The 20,499-nt window shown below is 32.9% G+C and overlaps 2 protein-coding genes across 2 annotated transcripts; both read right to left on the bottom strand.

Moving 5' to 3' along the window:
* Positions 1-747: 747 nt before the first annotated feature.
* On the bottom strand, positions 748-3,300 carry LOC116145185 (probable LRR receptor-like serine/threonine-protein kinase At3g47570). Its single transcript, XM_031430614.1, has 2 exons — positions 1,246-3,300; positions 748-1,160 (listed from the first exon to the last, which is right to left on the bottom strand). The coding sequence occupies exons 1-2, from the start codon at positions 3,035-3,037 to the stop codon at positions 748-750; spliced, it is 2,205 nt and encodes a 734-aa protein (XP_031286474.1). The 5' UTR covers positions 3,038-3,300.
* A 2,061-nt stretch (positions 3,301-5,361) lies between these two features.
* Positions 5,362-18,611, bottom strand: LOC116145184 (probable LRR receptor-like serine/threonine-protein kinase At3g47570). The gene is made up of 5 exons (XM_031430613.1): positions 18,461-18,611; positions 17,628-18,161; positions 15,939-17,123; positions 15,467-15,853; positions 5,362-5,474 (listed from the first exon to the last, which is right to left on the bottom strand). Exons 1-5 carry the CDS (start codon positions 18,609-18,611, stop codon positions 5,362-5,364), a joined length of 2,370 nt encoding a protein of 789 aa, XP_031286473.1.
* Positions 18,612-20,499: the final 1,888 nt, after the last annotated feature.

The raw sequence follows: 20,499 nt of genomic DNA, 5'->3' as shown, positions 1-20,499 counted from the left end.
TAATTTAGGGGCTTTTGTATAAATAAAAAAGAAAAGGGGGTTTAATAAAATTACTCACCGATATGTATACCAGTAGAAATCAATTCTCTCCTCTCATCTCTCTCTAATTCTCTCCTCTCAAGTCTCAGAAGTTTCAATGGAGTTCTAATCTAACAAGCAGCTTAAGAATTTTGTGATGTCTCCCGCACAATACGAAGTTTTTGACGTAAATTCTTCATCTTTTCGCAAAGTTATGAAGATTAAGGCCTCCCTTAAAAATAATTTCTCTGGCCTTTTCCTCGTTATCATCTCCAATAACAGGATTCAAAAACTGTAGACATCCCTGTTTGTTGACACCTCTAGACTTCCAAGACCATAGTCCAATTTGCAAGAATAACATTAGAAAATACATGATCTTTTTGACAATTTATTGGGTATTCAAATTAGATAGAAAACATTCTAACGTTCAAATGGTGATTGACAGATTGAAACTGTTTATTGCCTAATGACCTTTCAGCTAAACTTGGCGTTTTGGTGGGAATTGCCTTTGTCCTGTTTATTGCAATTTTTAAGTCACTCCATCCAAATGAAATAAGATATGTAGAAATCTTGAAATTCTTAAATCAAACATTCAAACTCAATAAAAGTATCCAACAAACTCCCATAAAAGGGATTTAACTTTTAAAAACAAATAAAATACAAATAGGTTGATAAAATGTGGGTGGCCTGGCAGATAATCACAGAAACTCCGTTCACTTTTCACCTCGCTCAAACTGATTGACCTCCTTGCCTGATGAGAACAGTTCTAGGCCGGAGAAGGATGTTCTTGACCTCTTGTAATTCATGAACAACATTGGTTATGTTCATTCGACCTTGTGGTATCTCCATTGAACATGCCACTCCGACCCTCACCATTGAGATGAGGCATTCCTTTCTTTTAATGTTTCTTTCTTGTACCAGTATACGATTAGTAGCAGCAACCTCTTCAACCTCATTTAGAAGTACTGGATCGACAATGTCCATCACCCAGTCAGGCAAGGCCATTTTAGCAAAATTGTGAAGATTGAGGCCTCCCTCAAACATAAGGTCTGTGGGCCTTTTCCTTGTTACCATCTCTAACAACAAGATCCCATAACTGTAGACATCCCCATCTGTCGACACCTCACTTCCAAGACCATACTCTGCAATTCACAATAATATTATATTAGGAAGTATATGATCTTTGACAAGTAATTAATTGTTCAAATTATCCAATCTTGTGGTTACCTGGGGCTGCATAGCCTATTGTTCCTCTTACGCCAACAGAGCTGCTTTGGTTTGGATTTGAGACTTCTGGGAGAAACTTTGCTAGACCGAAATCCCCAACATGAGCTGTCATGTCGTCATCTAGAAGAACATTGCTAGGCTTCAAATCGCAATGGAGGATTGGCTCATGGCAACGATAATGGAGATAATCTATTGCAGATGCCACATCAATTGCAATGTTTATTCTCTGAAGAAGGGTAAGATTCTGAATTTCAGGTTGCTCTTCTTCTGTTTCTGGACCTGGGTGTAACCACTTGTCAAGACTTCCATTTGGCATGTACTCGTAAACAATAGCTTTAAAGTCATTGCCCTGAAAATCAATACTTGAGCAAGAAGTTATGACTTTTACAAGATTCCTATGACGGATATTTCTCAACGCTCTACACTCTGCCATGAAACTCTTGGAAGCTCCTCGACGTTGAAGATTTAGTACTTTGATTGCAACAATAGTTCCCCCTTCGTCAAGGATACCCTTAAACACAGAGCCGAAACTTCCCACACCAATCAAGTTTGTTGAAGAAAACCCATCGGTCGCTTTGAGTAGCCTATCATATGATACATTCAGAAGTGCTTTTATCAACCTGGATCCAGAATCGGAAGGTTGTTTTCCTCTTCTCTGTCTGAGCCAACAAAAAATGAATAATGACATCATGGTTAGTCCTGAAAGGACACTTGCAATTGAGATCAATATTTTGGTTCGTGGAGAGATCCTCTCTTTCTTTGCGTTCTTGCTTGTGCATTTGAGCAAATGTAATTCAGCTATTCCTCCACAAAGTCTACCACTATTTCCGACAAGTGATATTGCACTTGCATTTGCAAAAACTCCTTTTGATGGCACTTCACCCTCAAAATTATTGAAGGACAAGTTTAAATTCTCCAAAGTGAGAGTCTCTAAGAATTTTGGGATTTGGCCAGACAAATTGTTGCGAGAAAGATCAATGATTCGAATACCTCTTAGAGAACTCAATGATGTGGGTATAAATCCTTGGAAAGCATTGCCATCCATTAAAAGTGATTCTAGACTAGAACAAAGACTAAGTTGACTCGGAATTTTACCTAACAAATTATTGTCAGACACATCAAAACTAGATAGAAGTTTCAGGTTACCGATGTTTGGAGGTATGTGTCCAATCAATTTGTTTTGGGATAGATCTAGTGAAATTGATAGATATGTTATTTCAAAAACTTGTTTGGGTATGGTTCCACTAAGGTCATTTCGGGAAAGAAGCAAAATTTTCAATTGTTTCAAATTTCCTAGACTACTAGGTATGACTCCTGATAATTTGTTATATGACAACCATAACCCATTGATTTCCGACAGGTTCCCCAAAGAAGAAGGAATTTCGCCGGAGAGTTTGTTGATTAACAGATCTAAATATTTAAGGTTCTGGAGCTTGCCTAATTCTTCGGGAATTGTGCCCGAAAATTTGTTAAAAGGCATACTCAACCAAGCTAAGTTAAGAAGGTCGCCTATCCCTGATGGGATTGTTCCATACAAATTATTCCCACCAACAAATAAAAGTTGCAGTTTAGTACTAGAAAGGTTAGCTATTGAATGCGGCAAGGTTCCTCTGAATTGGTTTTGACTTATGTCGAGCGACCTCAAATTGCTGCAGTTGGCCAAAGAGTCGATAAAACTCATCTGATCACCTTCCCCACTTGCTAAATTATTAAATCCGACAAAAAGAAGTTCAAGATTTTGCATTTGTCCAAAATCAACGGAAAATTTTCCTGAAAATTCATTGGCTTGCATCTCAATATGTTGGAGTTTTGAAGCGTTGGATAAAGATACTGGAATAGGTCCACCAAATGAGGTATTTGTGATTTGAATAATTTGGAGACGAGGAAGAGTAAAACCTAAATTTGCTGGAAGACTTCCCTCAAGTTGATTGTAAGACAAGGAAAAACTAACAAGGGAGGAGAGGTTGTATATAGAAGGAGGAACAACACCAGATAGGTTGTTACTACCAAGTCCAAGAAATGTTAAATTTTTCAGTTGACCCAATGAGTCTGGAATATTTCCTCCAAAAGGATTACCAGCCATAGATAGCACTTCCAGGGAGGTAAGATTCCCAAGAAATGGTGGGATGCCTCCTGTCAAACTGTTATAGTACAGACGCATGAATTTAAGGTTGAACAAAGAGACAAACTCCGGTGGAATTTTCCCAACCAACTTGTTATATCCTAAAGATAATTCTGTGAGCCTGGAACAACAGGACAAGTTGGCTGGAATTTCTCCCACCAAAGAGTTATTTTGAAGTTGTAAAACTTCTAACCTGAATAGATGGCCAACTTCAGGAGGGATTTCACCTTGGATACTGTTGTTTGTGAGATCGAACTTCCGTAGGAAGCTGAGGTTGCCAATGTATGGTGACAAGGACCCCAAGAAACCTCCAGAACGTAGGCTTAGGACGGTGACTCTTTTATGCCTGCGACCACAGGTAATCCCCTCCCACTCGCAGAAGTGGCGAGAATCATTCCACAAGTTTAGAACCCCTTGAGGATCATGAATAATCTTTGACTTGAAGGCTTGCAAAGAAACACGATCTGTCTCCTGTTGAGCCAATTTGGAACTGACAAAAGTGGTAACTTGCATAAGCATGATGCAAAAAAGTAAAACAGAGCGAAAGCAAAGTGAGTGACTAATTATTGTGTTCATTTCTGAGAGTAAGATGTGAGCTTGCTTCACCTTGTCGCATTATATATGGTGAGTTTGTGAAACTCTAACACCTATTCAGTGGCATTAATTGTTACAAATCTTGACTTAAAACAGGGAACTGACTAGTGTTACACAACTTTACTAAAGATTTCCTTGCAGTGCATACGATGGTGAAGAAATTTCCAAATGACAATGTCTTTTTCAGATTTTGTTTTCTTATGCCCTGTGTGATAGTTGTTGGAACCGAATTTGATGGATCCAACACAAAAAGCTGGATATGTGAGCTAAGGTTCAATGTGATTTATATGTTTGAGCACATTATATAATGGTGAAGAAATTTGACTATCGTTACATAATTATATTTTTTATAATTTTTTAAATTTTTTCTTACAACAATCCCATGAAATATGATTTTTACTCTTAATATACCGTAAAAAAATCAAAATCAGTTGAATTTTTGTTAACCATTATTAATTTATTTTTTAAAAGAGATGTGTAGGCCTCCTGCACTTGGTGTGCGACACACAAGAAATTAGTCAATGCATATTTTTTCTTTCCTCAAGTTAAAGTGGAGTCAAGTCTCTTACAGTGTTAGTTAAGGTAGAAAATGTATCCAGAATTGTGACTTTCATGTTAAGAAACGGTGAACGTGATCCACAATTATTCTCTTTTTCATTATTTATTTATTTATTAAAAGAGATGTGTGGGCCTCCTGCACTTGGTGTGCTACACACCAGAAATTAGTCGAGGCATATTTTTTTCTTTCCTCAAGTTAAAGTGGAGCTCTTACCGTGTTAGTTAAGGTAGAAAATGCATCCAGAACTGTGACTTTCATGTAAAAAAATGGTGAACGTGATCCACATTTATTCTCTTTTTCATTTATTTTCAAAAGGTGTAAATTATCTTCCACCATGAACCAAAGAAAGTTGCAACAACTTTTTCCAAGAAATTTCCAATGAAAATGAATTAAAAATTAAGAGCACATGGGATGTAGAGATCAACCTTTCAAGTGGTAATAGGGTCCTCGTTTTATGTGACTCGTGTTTAGTAATCTCATTGCTAAACTGGCATTTATTATTATTTTTTTTTTTCCTTTTGAGCAAACTTTAGAAAGTGAAGTTTATATTTTAATAAGATTCTTAAATGAAGCTCTGTTTATTGTAATTTTACAGTAACGCCTATCAAGTCAGGTAAGTTCAAAAGAAGAATAAAAAAAATTAAATTGAAGTGACATCACTTTAAAATCATACAAGGAAATCCTATCATTGTATTCTTCCACTTAACAATTTTTAGTGGGATAAAACCCTTTTATGACGTCTTGAAACAAGTCCAAAGAGGCAATAAAGGAGGAAACCATAGGGTGCTGACTTCAATAACCAAATTAATTAGTAAAACCATTGTCGCAATTTGCCAAGACTTCAAACTCTCTTCCACAATGAATCATAGAAAGTTGAAACAGCCATCTCCAACAACAGGATCCCATAACTGTAGACATCCCCATATGTTGATACCTCATTTCCCAGACCATACTCTGAAACCCAACACGAATAACATTAGAAAGTATATAATCTTTTGAAAGGTAAATTACCTGTTAAAATTTTGTAGATGGCATGAGTTAATATTAATGTAGCAGAAGATCAAAAGTCTTGCGGTTCCCTGCAACTACATAACAGAGTTTAGGACACTTTGAGGATTATGAATAATCTTTGTCTTACATTTGATGTAGGACAGAATTCTAATCTTTGTCCTACATTATTCTTTGTTATTAGATTTTCTAATTTTAATTATGATTTTACATTGGGGAGGTTTAATTATTTTAGGATTTTGGTTAAATTAGGGAGGTTTATTTCAGTTTATTTTAGTTTCTTATTTCATAATTCCTTGTTCTATTTATTTCTTGTTCTATTAACACTAAGATTAATTTAGTATAAATAGACTTGCTCTCCTACAAACAATAACAATAGCTTACAAATAAAATTTCTTAATGGTTATTTGGTGAATTGTTTTATCGTGAATTTGATATTTTATATGGATTCAAGAAGCCTTCTTGTGGATTCATGAGTTCTATTCATGGATTCGAGCTACTACTCTATAGTGTATCTAGTGTCTATCCTATTCTATTGCATCACAAAGGGAATGACATTTCATTATAATCAGTTTTGAAATCATTCCTGCTCCACTCTCAAGCGCACTAGCTTGACCCATCGCCGACAGGGTCAAGTTAGTAAGCCTCTTGATTTGATTTCGAAACTCACTGGAACCGTCTGGTTTTCGTCCATTTCTGAATTGGCAACACTGAGTGACAAATCATTGTATTCATTTCTGAAAATTAAAAGACAATTGTTTGATATTGCCTTTCTGGATTCTTTATTGGCGTTTCTATTTGGTTGTCATACTCCACTCTCAAGCGCACTAGCTTGACCCATCGCCCACTAGGTCAAGTTAGTGCCCCTCTTGATTTGATTTTGAAACTCGGATTAAATTATAAAACATATATAAAATAACTATAGAATCCTCCAGGGATTCGTCTTCCATTTTTTGGTAATTTCATCAACTTAATTGAAAGCCAACAGTTACTCTATTTCATGTCATGGCTGTTTGTTTTCACACGTTTTGCTTGCTTTAGTCTAATTTTATTAATTTAATTTAATTATTGATATTTGAAAAGAAATTAACAATTAACTAAAAACAATTACATTTATTCATTTATAAATTGTTAATTATTCATTTGAAAAGTTAATTAAACATTTAAACTTAAACAAAATAAAAAAAAAAAAAATCAAAAAGCGGGTTAACCCGGCCCAACCCGATAGGTTAGGGTTGGCGGTCCGGGTTGAGCCAGCCAATTCCCAAACATTAGCAGGCCTAACCTGACCCGCCAATGTTACCGAACAGGTCAAGACCGACCCACCATTATCAGCAACCCGTCGCGGGCCGAGTAGGGTCGGGCCGGACGGGTTGCTTTTCCACCTCTATAGCTTGACCCGTCGCCCACTGGGTCAAGCTAGGGCGTCTCTTGATTTGATTTTGAAACTCAAATGAAATTATAAAACATATATAAAATAATTATAGAATCCTCCCAGGGATTTGTCTTCCATTTTGTATTAATTTCATCAAACTTAATTCAAAGCGAACAGTTACTCTATTTCATGTCATGGCTGTTTGTTTTCCACACGTTTCGCTTGCTTTAGTCTAAGTGGACGTTCTGCAAAAGCTTCAAACAAGTTAAGCTTTGTTCAGAAAATGTTTATGCCTCAATTCATTTTTCAAAATACTCAAGTCCTCTGTGCTGCACAGAAGGAATTGGTCAATTCCGTAGTTTTTTTGTCAAATTTAAGTGAAGTCTAGCCTCATTCCTCTTGATTTTCTAGTAAAGAACTGATGAGCATGAGTATACAACATTAAATTTCTACAAATAATCATAGAATGGTGCAGAAGTCAATATCATGAATAATCTTTGACTTGAAGGCCTGCATCGTAGCAAGATCTGTCTCGTTTTGAGCCAATTCTCTAGTTATCAAACTGGAAGAACTGGCAATAGCTGTAACTTGCGTCATAGTGATGCAAAAAAAGAAAAGCGAACTGAAAGCAAAGAGAATGAAGTAGCCAATTCCTTTAGCTTTCTTTTAACTTTTCCATTCGTCGGGTTCTATTAATACACTTTACGTGAAGCGAGTATTGTAAGTGTTTGTGAAACTCGATTCATTTTAGTGGTATTAACGCTAGTCTGGACTCCCAAACGACTTTGATTCACTGTACATAGACTTTTATGATTTTTATCGTTCAGTTTGGTGTCTGAATATTTGAATGATAATATTGTTTTCTGATTCTCCAGTTCAAGAAATTTCATAGAATGGTGATCATAATTTTACATAATTTCTTTTTTTTTTTTTTACTTGAAGTCCACTAAACAAATTTCCGCAATGATTCATAGAAAGTTGCATAGGTGAATATCAAACAGTTTTAAAAAAGAAATAATTACTTATATGACCCGACATCTATCAAGTGGCAAAAGAGAAAAACGGATTTATTAAAGATACCTTAGTGGTGTCTAATGCTGAAGAAAATATGACCCGATATCTATCAAGTGGGCTTTAGCCATCTAAAATATAGTCGATTTGTTTTCTAGTCTTTAAAATCATTGGAAAATTTTAGACCAATAATTCATTTTAAATGTTATCAAGATCAAGAGCTAACAAAGTCTAAAACTAAACTCATGGATCAATGAATTATAGCCATATCACTGTTAAATTTGGTTATTTGTATTCAAATTTGTTGGAGTTTTTATCATTTGTGTGAAGAGTGACTTATTAATATGACAACTTTTATCAATATCCTGACCGGTAATTTAAGGAAAACTATGAGTATTTTAATTATAAATTTACGTTATAAATTGAATCAAATGATAGAGAGCATTTAATTATTTGATTTGAACTATTAACTAATATTTATTGGATAATTAAATACAAAAAGGTTGAAAGAAATAATTGAGAAATTTTACGATTTTCAAATCTCTAGTGGACTTGAGTCAATTCTACCCTATTAGTAACACAAACATCGATCAGTCAATTCTTCCCCATAAGTCACACAAACGTGTCATTAATTTGATTATCATGAATATAACTGAAGAGCATAATAATTTCTTCTTTTTCTTTAATTCTATTTGTGATTTTCCTCAAGGAGTAGAAAGTTGCATGAATTTTTTGCAAGAAATTTCCAATGAAACCTACAAATTTAGTTCATATTCAACTATTCATTGCATACATATAAAAGTACACCAGGATAGGGCTGCAAACGAACCGAACAGTTCACGAACGTTCGTTGTTCGTTCGATTACTGTTCGATAATGTTCGCGAACAGTTCGATATTCGTTCGATAATATGTTCGATCGAGTTCGAACAAGGATTATTCGTTCGATTATGTTCGCGAACACTGTACGTTCGATTACTGTTCGATAATGTTCGCGAACAGTTCGATATTCGTTCGATAATATGTTCGATTGAGTTCGAACAGGGGTTGTTCGTTCGATTATGTTCGCGAACACTATACGTTCGACTAATCCATCCGTTCGCAAACAATCGTTCGATTGTTCGTTCGTTTATGTTCGAAAAACATGTTATGCATCATCATAATTAAATTTTTTTTTTCATTTTTATATTATGTTTGATTTAGTTTGGATGAATTTTTTTTTAATTGTAATCAATAATAAAATATTATGATACTTTTGTTTTTCTTATATATATAATATGTTTGGATTTTTTTTTTCCAAATGTCATCAATAATTAAATATATAAGTATATAACATTTTAATTAAAAAGTAATAAATTATTATGATAACTAGCATGACAAATTTAATAACGTAATAGATTGTATAATCAAGTGATATATAATATAGTAAATCCAATAACATAATAGCTTCATATTTTTCAAATATAATCAAATTAATTAAATATAAAGAAACATTTCAATTAATAATAAAAAATATAGTATGGTAAATTGATAAACATAACATATTGTATAATCAAGCGATGTATAATATAACAAATTTAATAATATAATAGCTTAATTAAACCTAAATTAATCACACATTTGTATGATCATACATTACAATAAACCCTCATACCGTTATGAATTATAGGTGTTAATACAAAAATATATATATATATATATATATATATATATATATATATATATATATATAATATATATATATATATATATTATTATATATAATATTATATATATATATAATATTATATAATATATATATATATAAACAGTAATGATGACATATGTATTGATCATATTACAATAGACTTTCATTCCACTATAAATTTATGAGTGTTGATACCAAATATATATGTAAACATTTAAAATATATGATAATTTATTTAATGATAATAAAATATGATAACCTATAATTTTGATAATTTCATAACATATTTAACCTATGATAATATATGTATGATAATAATTCTTTATATACACAATTAAATTATATATAACAAATTAATCACACATATATGTTGATCATATATTATAATAGACCTTCATTTCACTATGAATTTATGGGTGTGATACAAAATGTATATGTAGACAGTAATAATAAATATATTTATATAACAAATTAATCACACATATGTATTGATCAATATTACAATAGATTTTCATTTCACTAAATTTATGCGCGTTGATACAAATAATATGTAAACATTTAAAATATTATGATAATTTATGTAGATAATAATATATATGTAAACAAATCTTTTTGTTTGTGTCATGTTTGATATGGAACTAAATTGTTTTGAACGATTTAGTATTCTGTTTAATTTATTTTGAAGTTTTATTATTTATGATGGTTAGTTATTTTATACTGAGTTTTTATTGATTTGTTTAAAATATAAATATAGATAGAGAGTTGGTTTATTTTCAAATGTTGAATTAAATGGATATGAATTATAAATTGTTGCATATTGTTTTTTAGAGCATCAATTGGAAAGTGGTGTATATTTTTATTCGAACAGGTATTCAAACGAGTTATTCGAATATGTATTTACAAGTTATCGAACGAGTTATTCGAAAGGTATTTACAAATTATCGAACGAGTTAGTCGAACAAATTAGTCGAACGAACACGAACGAGTTACGAACGAGACGAACGAGCTTTTTGTTAATCGAACGAACACGAACACACATCCTGTATTCGTCAACACGAACACGAACAATCGAACATGCTATCGAACGATTTTCGAATGGGCCTGTTCGTTCATATTCAGTTCGATTGCAGGCCTACATCGGGAATGCAAACAATCAGCAGACCCCATAACTTTGAAAATCAATTTCCAAAAAGTCTCCTCTTATTCGTAATGGGCCAGTTTGGCCATCTTTAATTCAGTCAATTGTGATTCTTTACAGTTTATTTCCACTAATCTTTGGTAACTCATCGTCACCTTTTTTTTTTTTTTTTTTTTTTTTGGTTTGCCTGGTTAAATTTAAGTATCTTTTTTATTTTTGGGTAAAACTTGAATAATGCATTCATTTAGTTATTTCCTTGTCGTGTATATGATGGTGAAGAAATTTGGTGTAATTGGACGTTAAAAATGCTTCAATCTGCTTTTGATTTGACTCTTGCTGAGAAAATTTTATCCTTCAATTCAATTTTAAAAATTCCAAGGGCCTCCTCCAGTTATTGTGCTACACAAGAAATTAATGCATGATCTTTTCTTTTCTCAATTTGAAGTGGAGTCAAGCCCTTACCGTCTTAGTTAAGGTAAAAGAAGTATCCAGTACTAAGTGGAGTTAAGTTCTTACCGTCTTAATTAAGTGGAGTCAAGTCCATCATCTCCCATATGACAATAAAAAAAGAGTGCCTTCTTCCACTTAATAATTTTTAGTGGGAACGTCTTGAAACAAGTCCAAAGAGGTAATGAACGAGACTCCATGGGTGTTGACTTCAATAACCAAATTAATTAGTAAAACATTGTCGCAATTAGCCAAGACTTCAAATCTCTTCCACAACGATATTAGAAAGTTGCAACATCCATCTCTAACAACAGGATCCCATATAACTGTAGACATCCCCATTTATTGACATCTCACTTCCAAGACCATACTCATAAACCCAACAACAATAACATTAGAAATTATAATAATCTTTTGAAAAGTAAATACTGTTCAATTTTTTAGTAAGCATGAGTTAATATTAATGTAGCAGAATATCAAAAGTCTTGCAATTCCCTGCAGCTGCATAACACGAGTTCAGGACACCTTGAGGATCATGAAATCTTTGTTCTACATCTGATGTAGGACAGAATTCTAATCTTTGTCCTACATTATTTTTTGTTATTAGATTTTCCAATATTAATGATGTTTTTATTTGGGAGTTTAATTATTTTAGGATTTTGGTTAAATTAGGAAGGTTTATTTTAGTTTCTTATTTAATAATTCCTTATCTCTTGTTCTATTAACACTAGGTAAATAGTATAAATAGATTTGTTATCCTACAAACAATAATAATGGCTTATCAATAAAATTTCTTAATGGTTTCTTGGTGAACTGTTTTGTCGTAGATTTGACATTTCTTGTGGATTCAAAAAATCTCCTTATACATTCAGGAGTTTTATTATTGGATCGAGCTACTATGCTAAAAAGTGTATCTAGTGTCTATCCTATTCTGTTGCATCACAAACAGAATGGCATTTCATTATAATCAATTCTGAAATCATTCCTAGTCCACTCTCAAACGCACTAGCTGACCCATCGCCGACTCGGTCAAGTTAGTGTGCCTCTTGATTTGATTTTCAAACTCAAATGAAATTTAAAACTATATAAAATAAATATAGAATCTTCCTGGGGATTGGTCTTCCATTTTTTGTTAATTTCATCAACTTAATTGAAAGCAGTTTGTCTGTTTCATGCCATGGCTGTTTGTTTTCCACACGTTTCGCTTGTTTAGTCTATATGGACATTCTGCAAAAGCTTCAAACAAGTTAAGCTTTGTTCAGAAAATGTTATGCCACAATTCAATTTTCAAAATACTCAAGTCCTTTGTGTTGCACATAAGAAATTGGTCAATTCCATAGTTCTTTTGTCAAATTTAAGTGGAGTCTAGCCTCATTCCTCTCTGTTTTCTGGTAAAGAACTGATGATCATGAGTACATAACATTAAATTTCTACCAATAATCATAGAATGTTGCAAAAGTCAATATCTTCCACTGAAAATAAGAAAGTTGCAAAATCAATTTCCCTGGAAATTTCTGAGTACTGTGGTTCATTATGATGCTTGGAGAAGTTGAACCCTCCATAGTCAACGTATTATTCACTCTGGCAAGAAGTTGAAACCAGAAACAAAGTTGCAAAAAAATTTATAGGAAACTTCAAATGAAATAATACAAATTAAGCACATTTTTCAAACGAAAAATAAATTGGCATCGTGATTCAATTGGTGTTTGACGCTGGCTCTTTAGAAGCAGGACCGAAGCCGTAGAGGAAGCGGGAGTTTCTCACCCCATCTTGCATGCTTTGGGCCCATTTTCGGCCCAGAATTATTATTATGGGTCCTCTTTAGAGGATTGGACCTAGTTGGAATACAAATTTATTTATACCCAGACATTAGTGTTATTAATTATTTGATTAAATAGACTACATTATACAATATTATTTTAAATCTTTAATTATTTAATTATTGTTATTACTTAAATTATTGGTACAGTGTTTTTGACTGGAGCTTATGAAAGAAAAGATTGAGTAGAGTTTATAAGAGTAGAGCTTTTGGAAAATTTTGTTAATTGTTTCTTAGGAAATGTAAAAAAGCTATCTTATGTTAATTTACCAAGAAGGCTTTAATTTTCTAGAATAAATCAAGTAATTTATAATAAAGTATGAAAATTTTGAAATTTCAGCACTTTAAATAAGCCACAAAAAGCTTATAAAATTAGAGTTTCTCCTTATAAGTTGGAAAATAGTTTATTTAAAATCCTATAAACACTTTTGAAATACAATCAAACAGTCTTTAAAATAATAGTTACTTATATGACGCTATTTAAGAGTCAAATTAAAAACAACCCATCTCTAATTGTCTTTGCAATTAAGACCTTTGATACAAGATTTGGATGATTTTGCCTTTCTGCTTCAATTCACTTCTTTCTTCCTCCTCTTTTCTTCTTTCTCTTCTATCTTCTCCTTAATGTTTAGATTTATGTTTTTCGTTTTTTGTAATAGTCAGGGTACTATTATGTTCATATGTGTTTATATAAGTGAGATATTGCATATTTAGGGGAAAAAGAAAAAAAAAAAAATCCACTTTCTATATTTAAATAAAAAATCTGATTTTAAGAAAAATTGTAGAAACTCGAGTTGCTTGAGTCTGGTGGCTCGAATCTAGTCACTCGAGTGGGGTATAAGATATTAAACTTGCTTGAGAGAGACTATTTGATATTTTATATGAGTAATTAGACATTTTGCATATAGATTATATGCAAAATTTCAAATGACCCATGTATCAAAAACTTGTTTGAGTGAGTTTAGTATCATTAATTCTTATGCCCCACTTGAGTGACTGGACTCGAGTTTATTCAAATTTGCTCGGATTTTTTTCATCAATTTTTTTGGAAAAGTGATTTTTTAACTCAATTTGAATTAACACGGTTCTTTTTTCATACACTAAACATATTTTCGACATTTCATGTACATTTTTAACTTTAAATTCTTAAAAAAATCAACCAAAAAACCAAAAATTCTATTTTCAATCTTGAATCAAAATCTTTTTTTTTTTTTTTTTTTTTTTCATTTCATGGAAACAATGATATACATGAGTGCGAAGAAAGAGGGGTAGAAGTGTTCAAAAATATTAGAGGTCTTGCTTAAAAAGCCATTTAGAAGTTGGATATTTAGAAGTTAGATTGAAACACTAAAATGAGCAAAATTAATAGCTAGAGCAGATAGATATAGAAAATGTATTCAAGAAAGTAAAAGTTGATGACGAACTGAGAATTTCAATTAAAGATATAATTTGAAATTTAAAAAAAAAAAAAAATTACCTCAATTGTTCTCACAGATCTTGCTTGTGTTTGTTTGGCTCTCCACTGGATGGAGAGGCAAAGTATGAGCTAAAATGGGAGGGAAAATTAAAATTATGAAATATAGAGATTATATATTATGCGGTGGGTGCACTATAAGTTTTGGTGTTATAGAATTTAAGGAAATTTTAGGGTCTTTTTATAGATTAAAAGAATAAGGGGTTTACTGTTATTACTCACCTTATTTCTTCATTCTTTGTCACCTCTTTATAATTATTCATCTCAATCCTTGGACAAGGGACAAATCAGAATTAATTTTTGAGAGGGTAACAAATGTGTAAAATTGTTATTTATTTAATTAATTAGTAAAAAATATTCTCTTTAGAAAACATTGTGTGATATTAACCAATTATATATAATGTATTTATACATGTAACCAAATATTTTGAAAATATGGAATGCTATGCATTTGATCTCTTATGTTTGAAATAAATCACCAATATATATATATTTGTTTTTGAGCATTGGGACTTAAAGCAATTGTTTGAGAATAACTTTATGACGAATTATCTTTTTAAGTTTTTTGAGAGCGTTAAGGTGTTATATCAATAAATTTGAGATACATGGATAGTTTACGGATAAATAATGAGATATGAACTTATATATAAAATATTAATAATTGGAATTTAATTGATACATATATATTCATGAAAGGGAAATTTTCTTAAACTAGAAACCTAGAAGAAAAATCTCACAAAGTTGATTGAAACAAAGAGAGTACATTAATATAAGTTAATAAAATATATAGCTCAGAAGAACTTGATAATGGTTATATCATCTACCTCCTTATTGTCCATCGATAAACACTGCTGATGATATTCATTTCATACCCCTACAATTAAAAAAAAAAAGAAAAATACCGAATTATAAAAGAAAAGTGCAAAAATGGTGGGAGATTTTACCTCATTATCAAAAAGAGAGGTAATTTAAATCTTTTTCCATCTTACCTTCTTGCCTGTTGAGCTTTAGAAGGATGTTCTTGGCTGATTTTAGTTCATTCACAACATCTCTTATATTCATTCGATCTTGTGGAGATTCCATTGAACATGCCACTCCAATCCTTACCATGATATTGAAACATTCCTTTTTGATGTTGTTTCTTGTTTCCCTCAACCTATGCCTTGTACCAGACACCTCTTCTTCATCATTTAGAAGCAGAGGATCCACAATGTCCATCACCCGGTCAGGCAAGGCTATTCTGACAAAATTGTGAAGATTAAAGTCTCCTTCAAATATAGGGTCTGTGGGTTTTTTACTTGTTACCATCTCCAACAACAAGATCCCATAACTATAGACATCCCCATTTGTCGACAACTCACTTCCTAGACCAAACTCTGCTATTCACAATAATATTATATTAGGAAGTATATGACCTTTGACACGTAATTAACTTTTTAAATTAAAAAATTTGGTGGTTACCTGGGGCTGCATACCCTATTGTTCCTCTTACTTCAACAGAACTGCTTTTATTTGGATTTGAGACTTCTGGGAGAAACTTTGCTAGACCGAAATCCCCAACATGAGCTGTCATGTTATCGTCTAGAAGAACATTGCCTGGCTTTAGATCGCAATGGAGGATTGGCTCATGGCAATGATGATGAAGATAATCTATCGCAGAGGCCACATCAATTGCAATGTTTATTCTCTGAAGAAGAGTGAGATTCTGAATTTCAGGTTGCTCTTCTTCTGTTTTTGGTGTAAAATGCAACCACTTCTCAAGACTCCCATTTGGCATGTACTCATAAACAAGAGCTTTAAAGTCATTGCCTTGAAAATCAATGCTTGAGCAAGAAGTTATGACTTTGACAAGATTTCTATGACGGATATTTCTCAATGCTTTACACTCTGCTAAGAAACTCTTGGAAGCTCCTTGACGTTGAAGATTAAGTACTTTAACTGCAACAATGGTTCCGTCTTGATTAAAGATTCCCTTATACACTGAACCAAAACTGCCCACACCAATCAATTGTGTTGAAGAAAACCCATCAGTTGCTTTAAGAAGCTTTTCATAAGACAAATTCAAAAGTTCTCTTATCAACGTAGATTCAGATTCAGAAGGTTGTTTTCCTCTTCTCTTTTTGAGCCAACAAAAAATGAAAAATGACATCATGACCAAACCTGAAAAGATGCTTACGGTTGAGATTAATATTTTCGACAGTTGAGAGATCTTTTCCTTCTTTGACTCATTGTTGATGCATTTCGGGAGATGTAGTTCAGCTATACCCCCACAAAGTCGATTACTATTTCCGACAATTGATATTGCACTTGCATTTGCAAAAATTCCTTTCGTTGGTACTTCGCCTTCTAAATTATTGAAGGACAAGTTTAGATTCTCCAAAGCGAGAGTTGCCAAGAATTTTGGAATTTGACCAGACAAATTGTTACGAGAAAGATCAATGTCTCGAATTCCTCTAAGAGAACTCAATGATGAGGGTATAAATCCTTGAAAGAAATTGCCCTCGATATAAAGATATTCAAGACTAGAACAAAGACTGAGTTGACTTGGAATTTCACCAGATAAATTATTGTCAGACACATCAAAAGCTGATAGAACTTTCAGGTTACCAATGTTTGGAGGTATAGTTCCAATCAATTGGTTTCGGGCTACATTCAGTGAAATTGATAGATGTGTTATTTCAGATATTTGTTTGGGTATGGTTCCACTAATTTCATTTTGGGAAAGATCCAAATATGATAATTGTTTCAATTTTCCTATACTGAAAGGGATGACTCCAGATAATTTGTTATTATTCAACCAAAGGACCTCAAGTTTTGACAGGTTCCCTAGAAACGAAGGAATTTCGCCTGAGAGTTTGTTGTTAGACAGGATAAAAAATCGAAGGTTGTGAAGCTTACCTAGTTCTTCCGGAATTGTGCCTGAAAATTGGTTCTCGGAAATCTGGAAAGAATACAAGTTAACCTGGTTGCTTATCCCCAAAGGAACGTTTCCATACTAATTATTACCAAAAATATCAAAAGTTCGGAGTGTAGTACTAGAGAAATTGGCTATGGAATGAGGCAAGGGTCCTCTGAATTGGTTTTCATATATGATGATACCCCTCAAATGGCTACAGTTGACCAAAGAACTTATAAAACTCATCTCATCACCTTCCCCACTTCCTAACTTATTAGTGGCCACATTCAGCAATGCAAAATGTTGCAGGCCTCCAAAGTCAACTGACAGTTTTCCAGAAAAATCATTGCTGTTCAATTGAAAATGCTCCAGTTCTGAAGCATTGGATAAAGATACTGGAATAGATCCACTAAATAAGTTATGGGAGACTTGAAAATATTTGAGACGAGGAAAAGCAAGACCTAAATTTGGTGGAAGACTTCCATGGAGTTGATTGAGAACCAAAGAAAAATTAACAAGAAAGGAAAGATTGTATATAGAAGAAGGAACCGCACCAGATAGGTTGTTTTCACCAAGTCCAAGACTTGTTAAATTTTTCAGTCGACCCAATGAATCTGGAATGTTTCCTCCAAAAGCATTGACAGCTAAATTCAACTTTTCCAGGGAGGTAAGATTCCCAAGAAAATGTGGGATGCCTCCTGTCAAATTGTTATGAAATACATTTAATGATTTGATGTTCCTCAAGGAGACAAACTCCGGTGGCAATTTCCCTACAAGATTGTTTCCTCCTAGATACAAGAATGTAAGCCTTGAGCAATGGGACAAGTTGGCCGGAATTTCTCCTACCAAGGAGTTATTGAGCAGTTGTAAATCTTTTAACCTGAACAAACGACCAACATCGGGAGGGATTTCACCTTGGAGACTATTGTTTGAGACATCGAACTTCTGTAGGAAGCTGAGGTTGCCAATGGATGGTGACAACGACCCAGACAAACCTCTTGAACGTAGTTCTAAGAAGGTGACTCTTCTATGCTAATCCCCTCCCAATCGCAGAAGTGTCGAGAATCATTCCAGGAGTTAAGGACACCTTGAGGATCATGAATAATCTTTGACTTGAAGGCCTGCAAGGCAACACGATCTGTCTCGTTTTCAGCCAATTCAGAATTGACAAAAGTCGTAAACTGTATCACCGTGATGCAAAAGAGAAAAACGGATTGAAACTGTATCAATGTATTCATTTCTCAAAGGAAGATGGCTACTGATCTTTGATCTTGCCTTCTAGTGTTTTTTTATTAGCTAACTTCACCTCTGTCTCATAAATGGTGTGCTACCGAGCCAATTCAGAATTGACAAAAGTCTGTAAAATGATTTGACTTCCGCGACATAAACTTTATTAAAGATGTCATAGTGGCGTCTCATGCGGAAGAAAATATGACCCTACATCTAACAAGTGGGCATTAGTTATCTAATTTATAGCTATTAAAGATATTGTCAAGATCAATAGCTAACAAAGTCATAACACTAAACTCATGGATCAAATTTGTTGGAGTCAATTCTTCCCTATACAAGTCACGCAAAAGTATCATTTGTTTTTTCTATTTATCCTTTGTCTTTAATTCTATTTGTGATTTTTCCACAAGGAGGCTTTAGCCATCTAAAATTATTGCAAAAATTTAGACCAATAATTCATTTTATATGTTGTCAAAATCAAGAGCTAACAAAGTCTCAACACTAAACTCATGGAGTCAATTCTTCTCTATAAGTCACGCAAACGTATCGTTTGATAATTTCTCCTTTGTCTTTAATTTTATTTGTGATTTTTCCACAAGGAGTAGAAAGTTGCATCGATTTTTTTCAAGAAATTTCCAATAAAACCTACAAATTTAGTTCATATTCATTGCATACATATAAAAGAACAGCTGGAATGAAAACTAGTTGGCAGACCCACAACTTTGAAAATTCCAATTTCCACAAAGTCTCTTATTCTGAAATGGGTTAGTTTTCCTCTCCCCGTGGGCCCGCATTAATTTAGTCAATTTCTTTCAACACTAATATATTTGTTTGTTTTTGATATTACCAAATTGTCCTTCTTTACTATTTATTTCTACTAAATCTTTATTTCTACTAAATCTTTGCTAACCACATGGTCCCCTTTTTTTTCTTGTTTCCTTGGTTAAATTTAAGTATCCATTTTTTTTTTTTTTTTTGGTACAACTTGAAATATGCATTCATTTAGTTATTTTTTTCTCCTGCCTATTAAAAAAAATAGAGGTTAACAATTGTTTAACTTGCAAGTTTAAACAAGAGTTAAATTGAATCTACTCATGTAATACTTATACCTTTTCCACGGCAAAGAAGTTAAAAATACGGTAAGCATATATAGAAGCACAAATCCATAAAATATCCACCTTAATGGAGAAACATATTACATATAACAAGGATCAATTGTTGTATTCTCAGCTTTTAGTTCAATCATAGTGCAGTTTTGATGAGGATATTAATTTCATAGCCCTGCGATTAGTAAAGGGAATAGGCTAAAAATAATATAAATGAAAGAACAAAAACTCCATGACCATTTTAGCTCAATGTCAAGAAGAGAGGTAGTTTCTTAAGTATATTCATTCGATCTTTTGATGACTCCATTGAACATGCCACTCCACTCCTTGCAATAGAAATGAGACATTTTTCTGATGTTACTTATTGTTTCCTTCAGCCTATGGTTAGTAGCAGTCGACAATCGTCTCTTCATCAACATTTAGAAGTACGGATCCACAATGTGCATCACCCAGTTAGACAAGGCTACTTTAGCAAAGATAGAACGATTAACGCCTCCCTCAAACATAATATATGTGTGCCATTTCCTCATTATCACCTCCAATAACAAAATTCCAAAACTGTAGACATCCCCATTTGTTGACACCTCATGACTTCTGAGACCAATCTCCAATTCCCAAGAATAACATAAGAAAACACTTGATCTTTTTGACAAGTAATTAAGTGTTCATATTAGATAGAAAACATTATAATGTTCAAATGATGACTGACTGATTACAACTGTTTATTGCCTAATAACTCTATTGCTAAACTGGGCGTTTTTTTATTGGAATTGTCTTTGTCCTGTTTATT

The sequence above is a fragment of the Pistacia vera genome, unplaced genomic scaffold, assembly GCF_008641045.1.
Source record: "Pistacia vera cultivar Batoury unplaced genomic scaffold, PisVer_v2 Contig460, whole genome shotgun sequence".
Lineage (NCBI taxonomy): Eukaryota > Viridiplantae > Streptophyta > Magnoliopsida > Sapindales > Anacardiaceae > Pistacia > Pistacia vera.
The sequence above is the reverse complement of the archived record's forward strand: the minus strand, read 5'-3'. Positions and strand labels throughout refer to the sequence as shown.

Bases quoted from the DNA above. Each gene is read 5' to 3' on its own strand.
- LOC116145184 (XM_031430613.1), bottom strand. From the start codon at position 18,611: ATGAATACATTGATACAGTTTCAATCCGTTTTTCTCTTTTGCATCACG. The intron at 17,124-17,627 runs GTGATGAGATGA...CACTGAATGTAG, and splicing joins TAAGTTAGGAAGTGGGGAAG to CCCGAAACCAATTGATTGGA. The intron at 15,854-15,938 runs GTAACCACCAAA...TGTGAATAGCAG, and splicing joins AATAGGGTATGCAGCCCCAG to AGTTTGGTCTAGGAAGTGAG.
- LOC116145185 (XM_031430614.1), bottom strand. From the start codon at position 3,037: ATGCAAGCCAATGAATTTTCAGGAAAATTTTCCGTTGATTTTGGACAA. The intron at 1,161-1,245 runs GTAACCACAAGA...TGTGAATTGCAG, and splicing joins AATAGGCTATGCAGCCCCAG to AGTATGGTCTTGGAAGTGAG.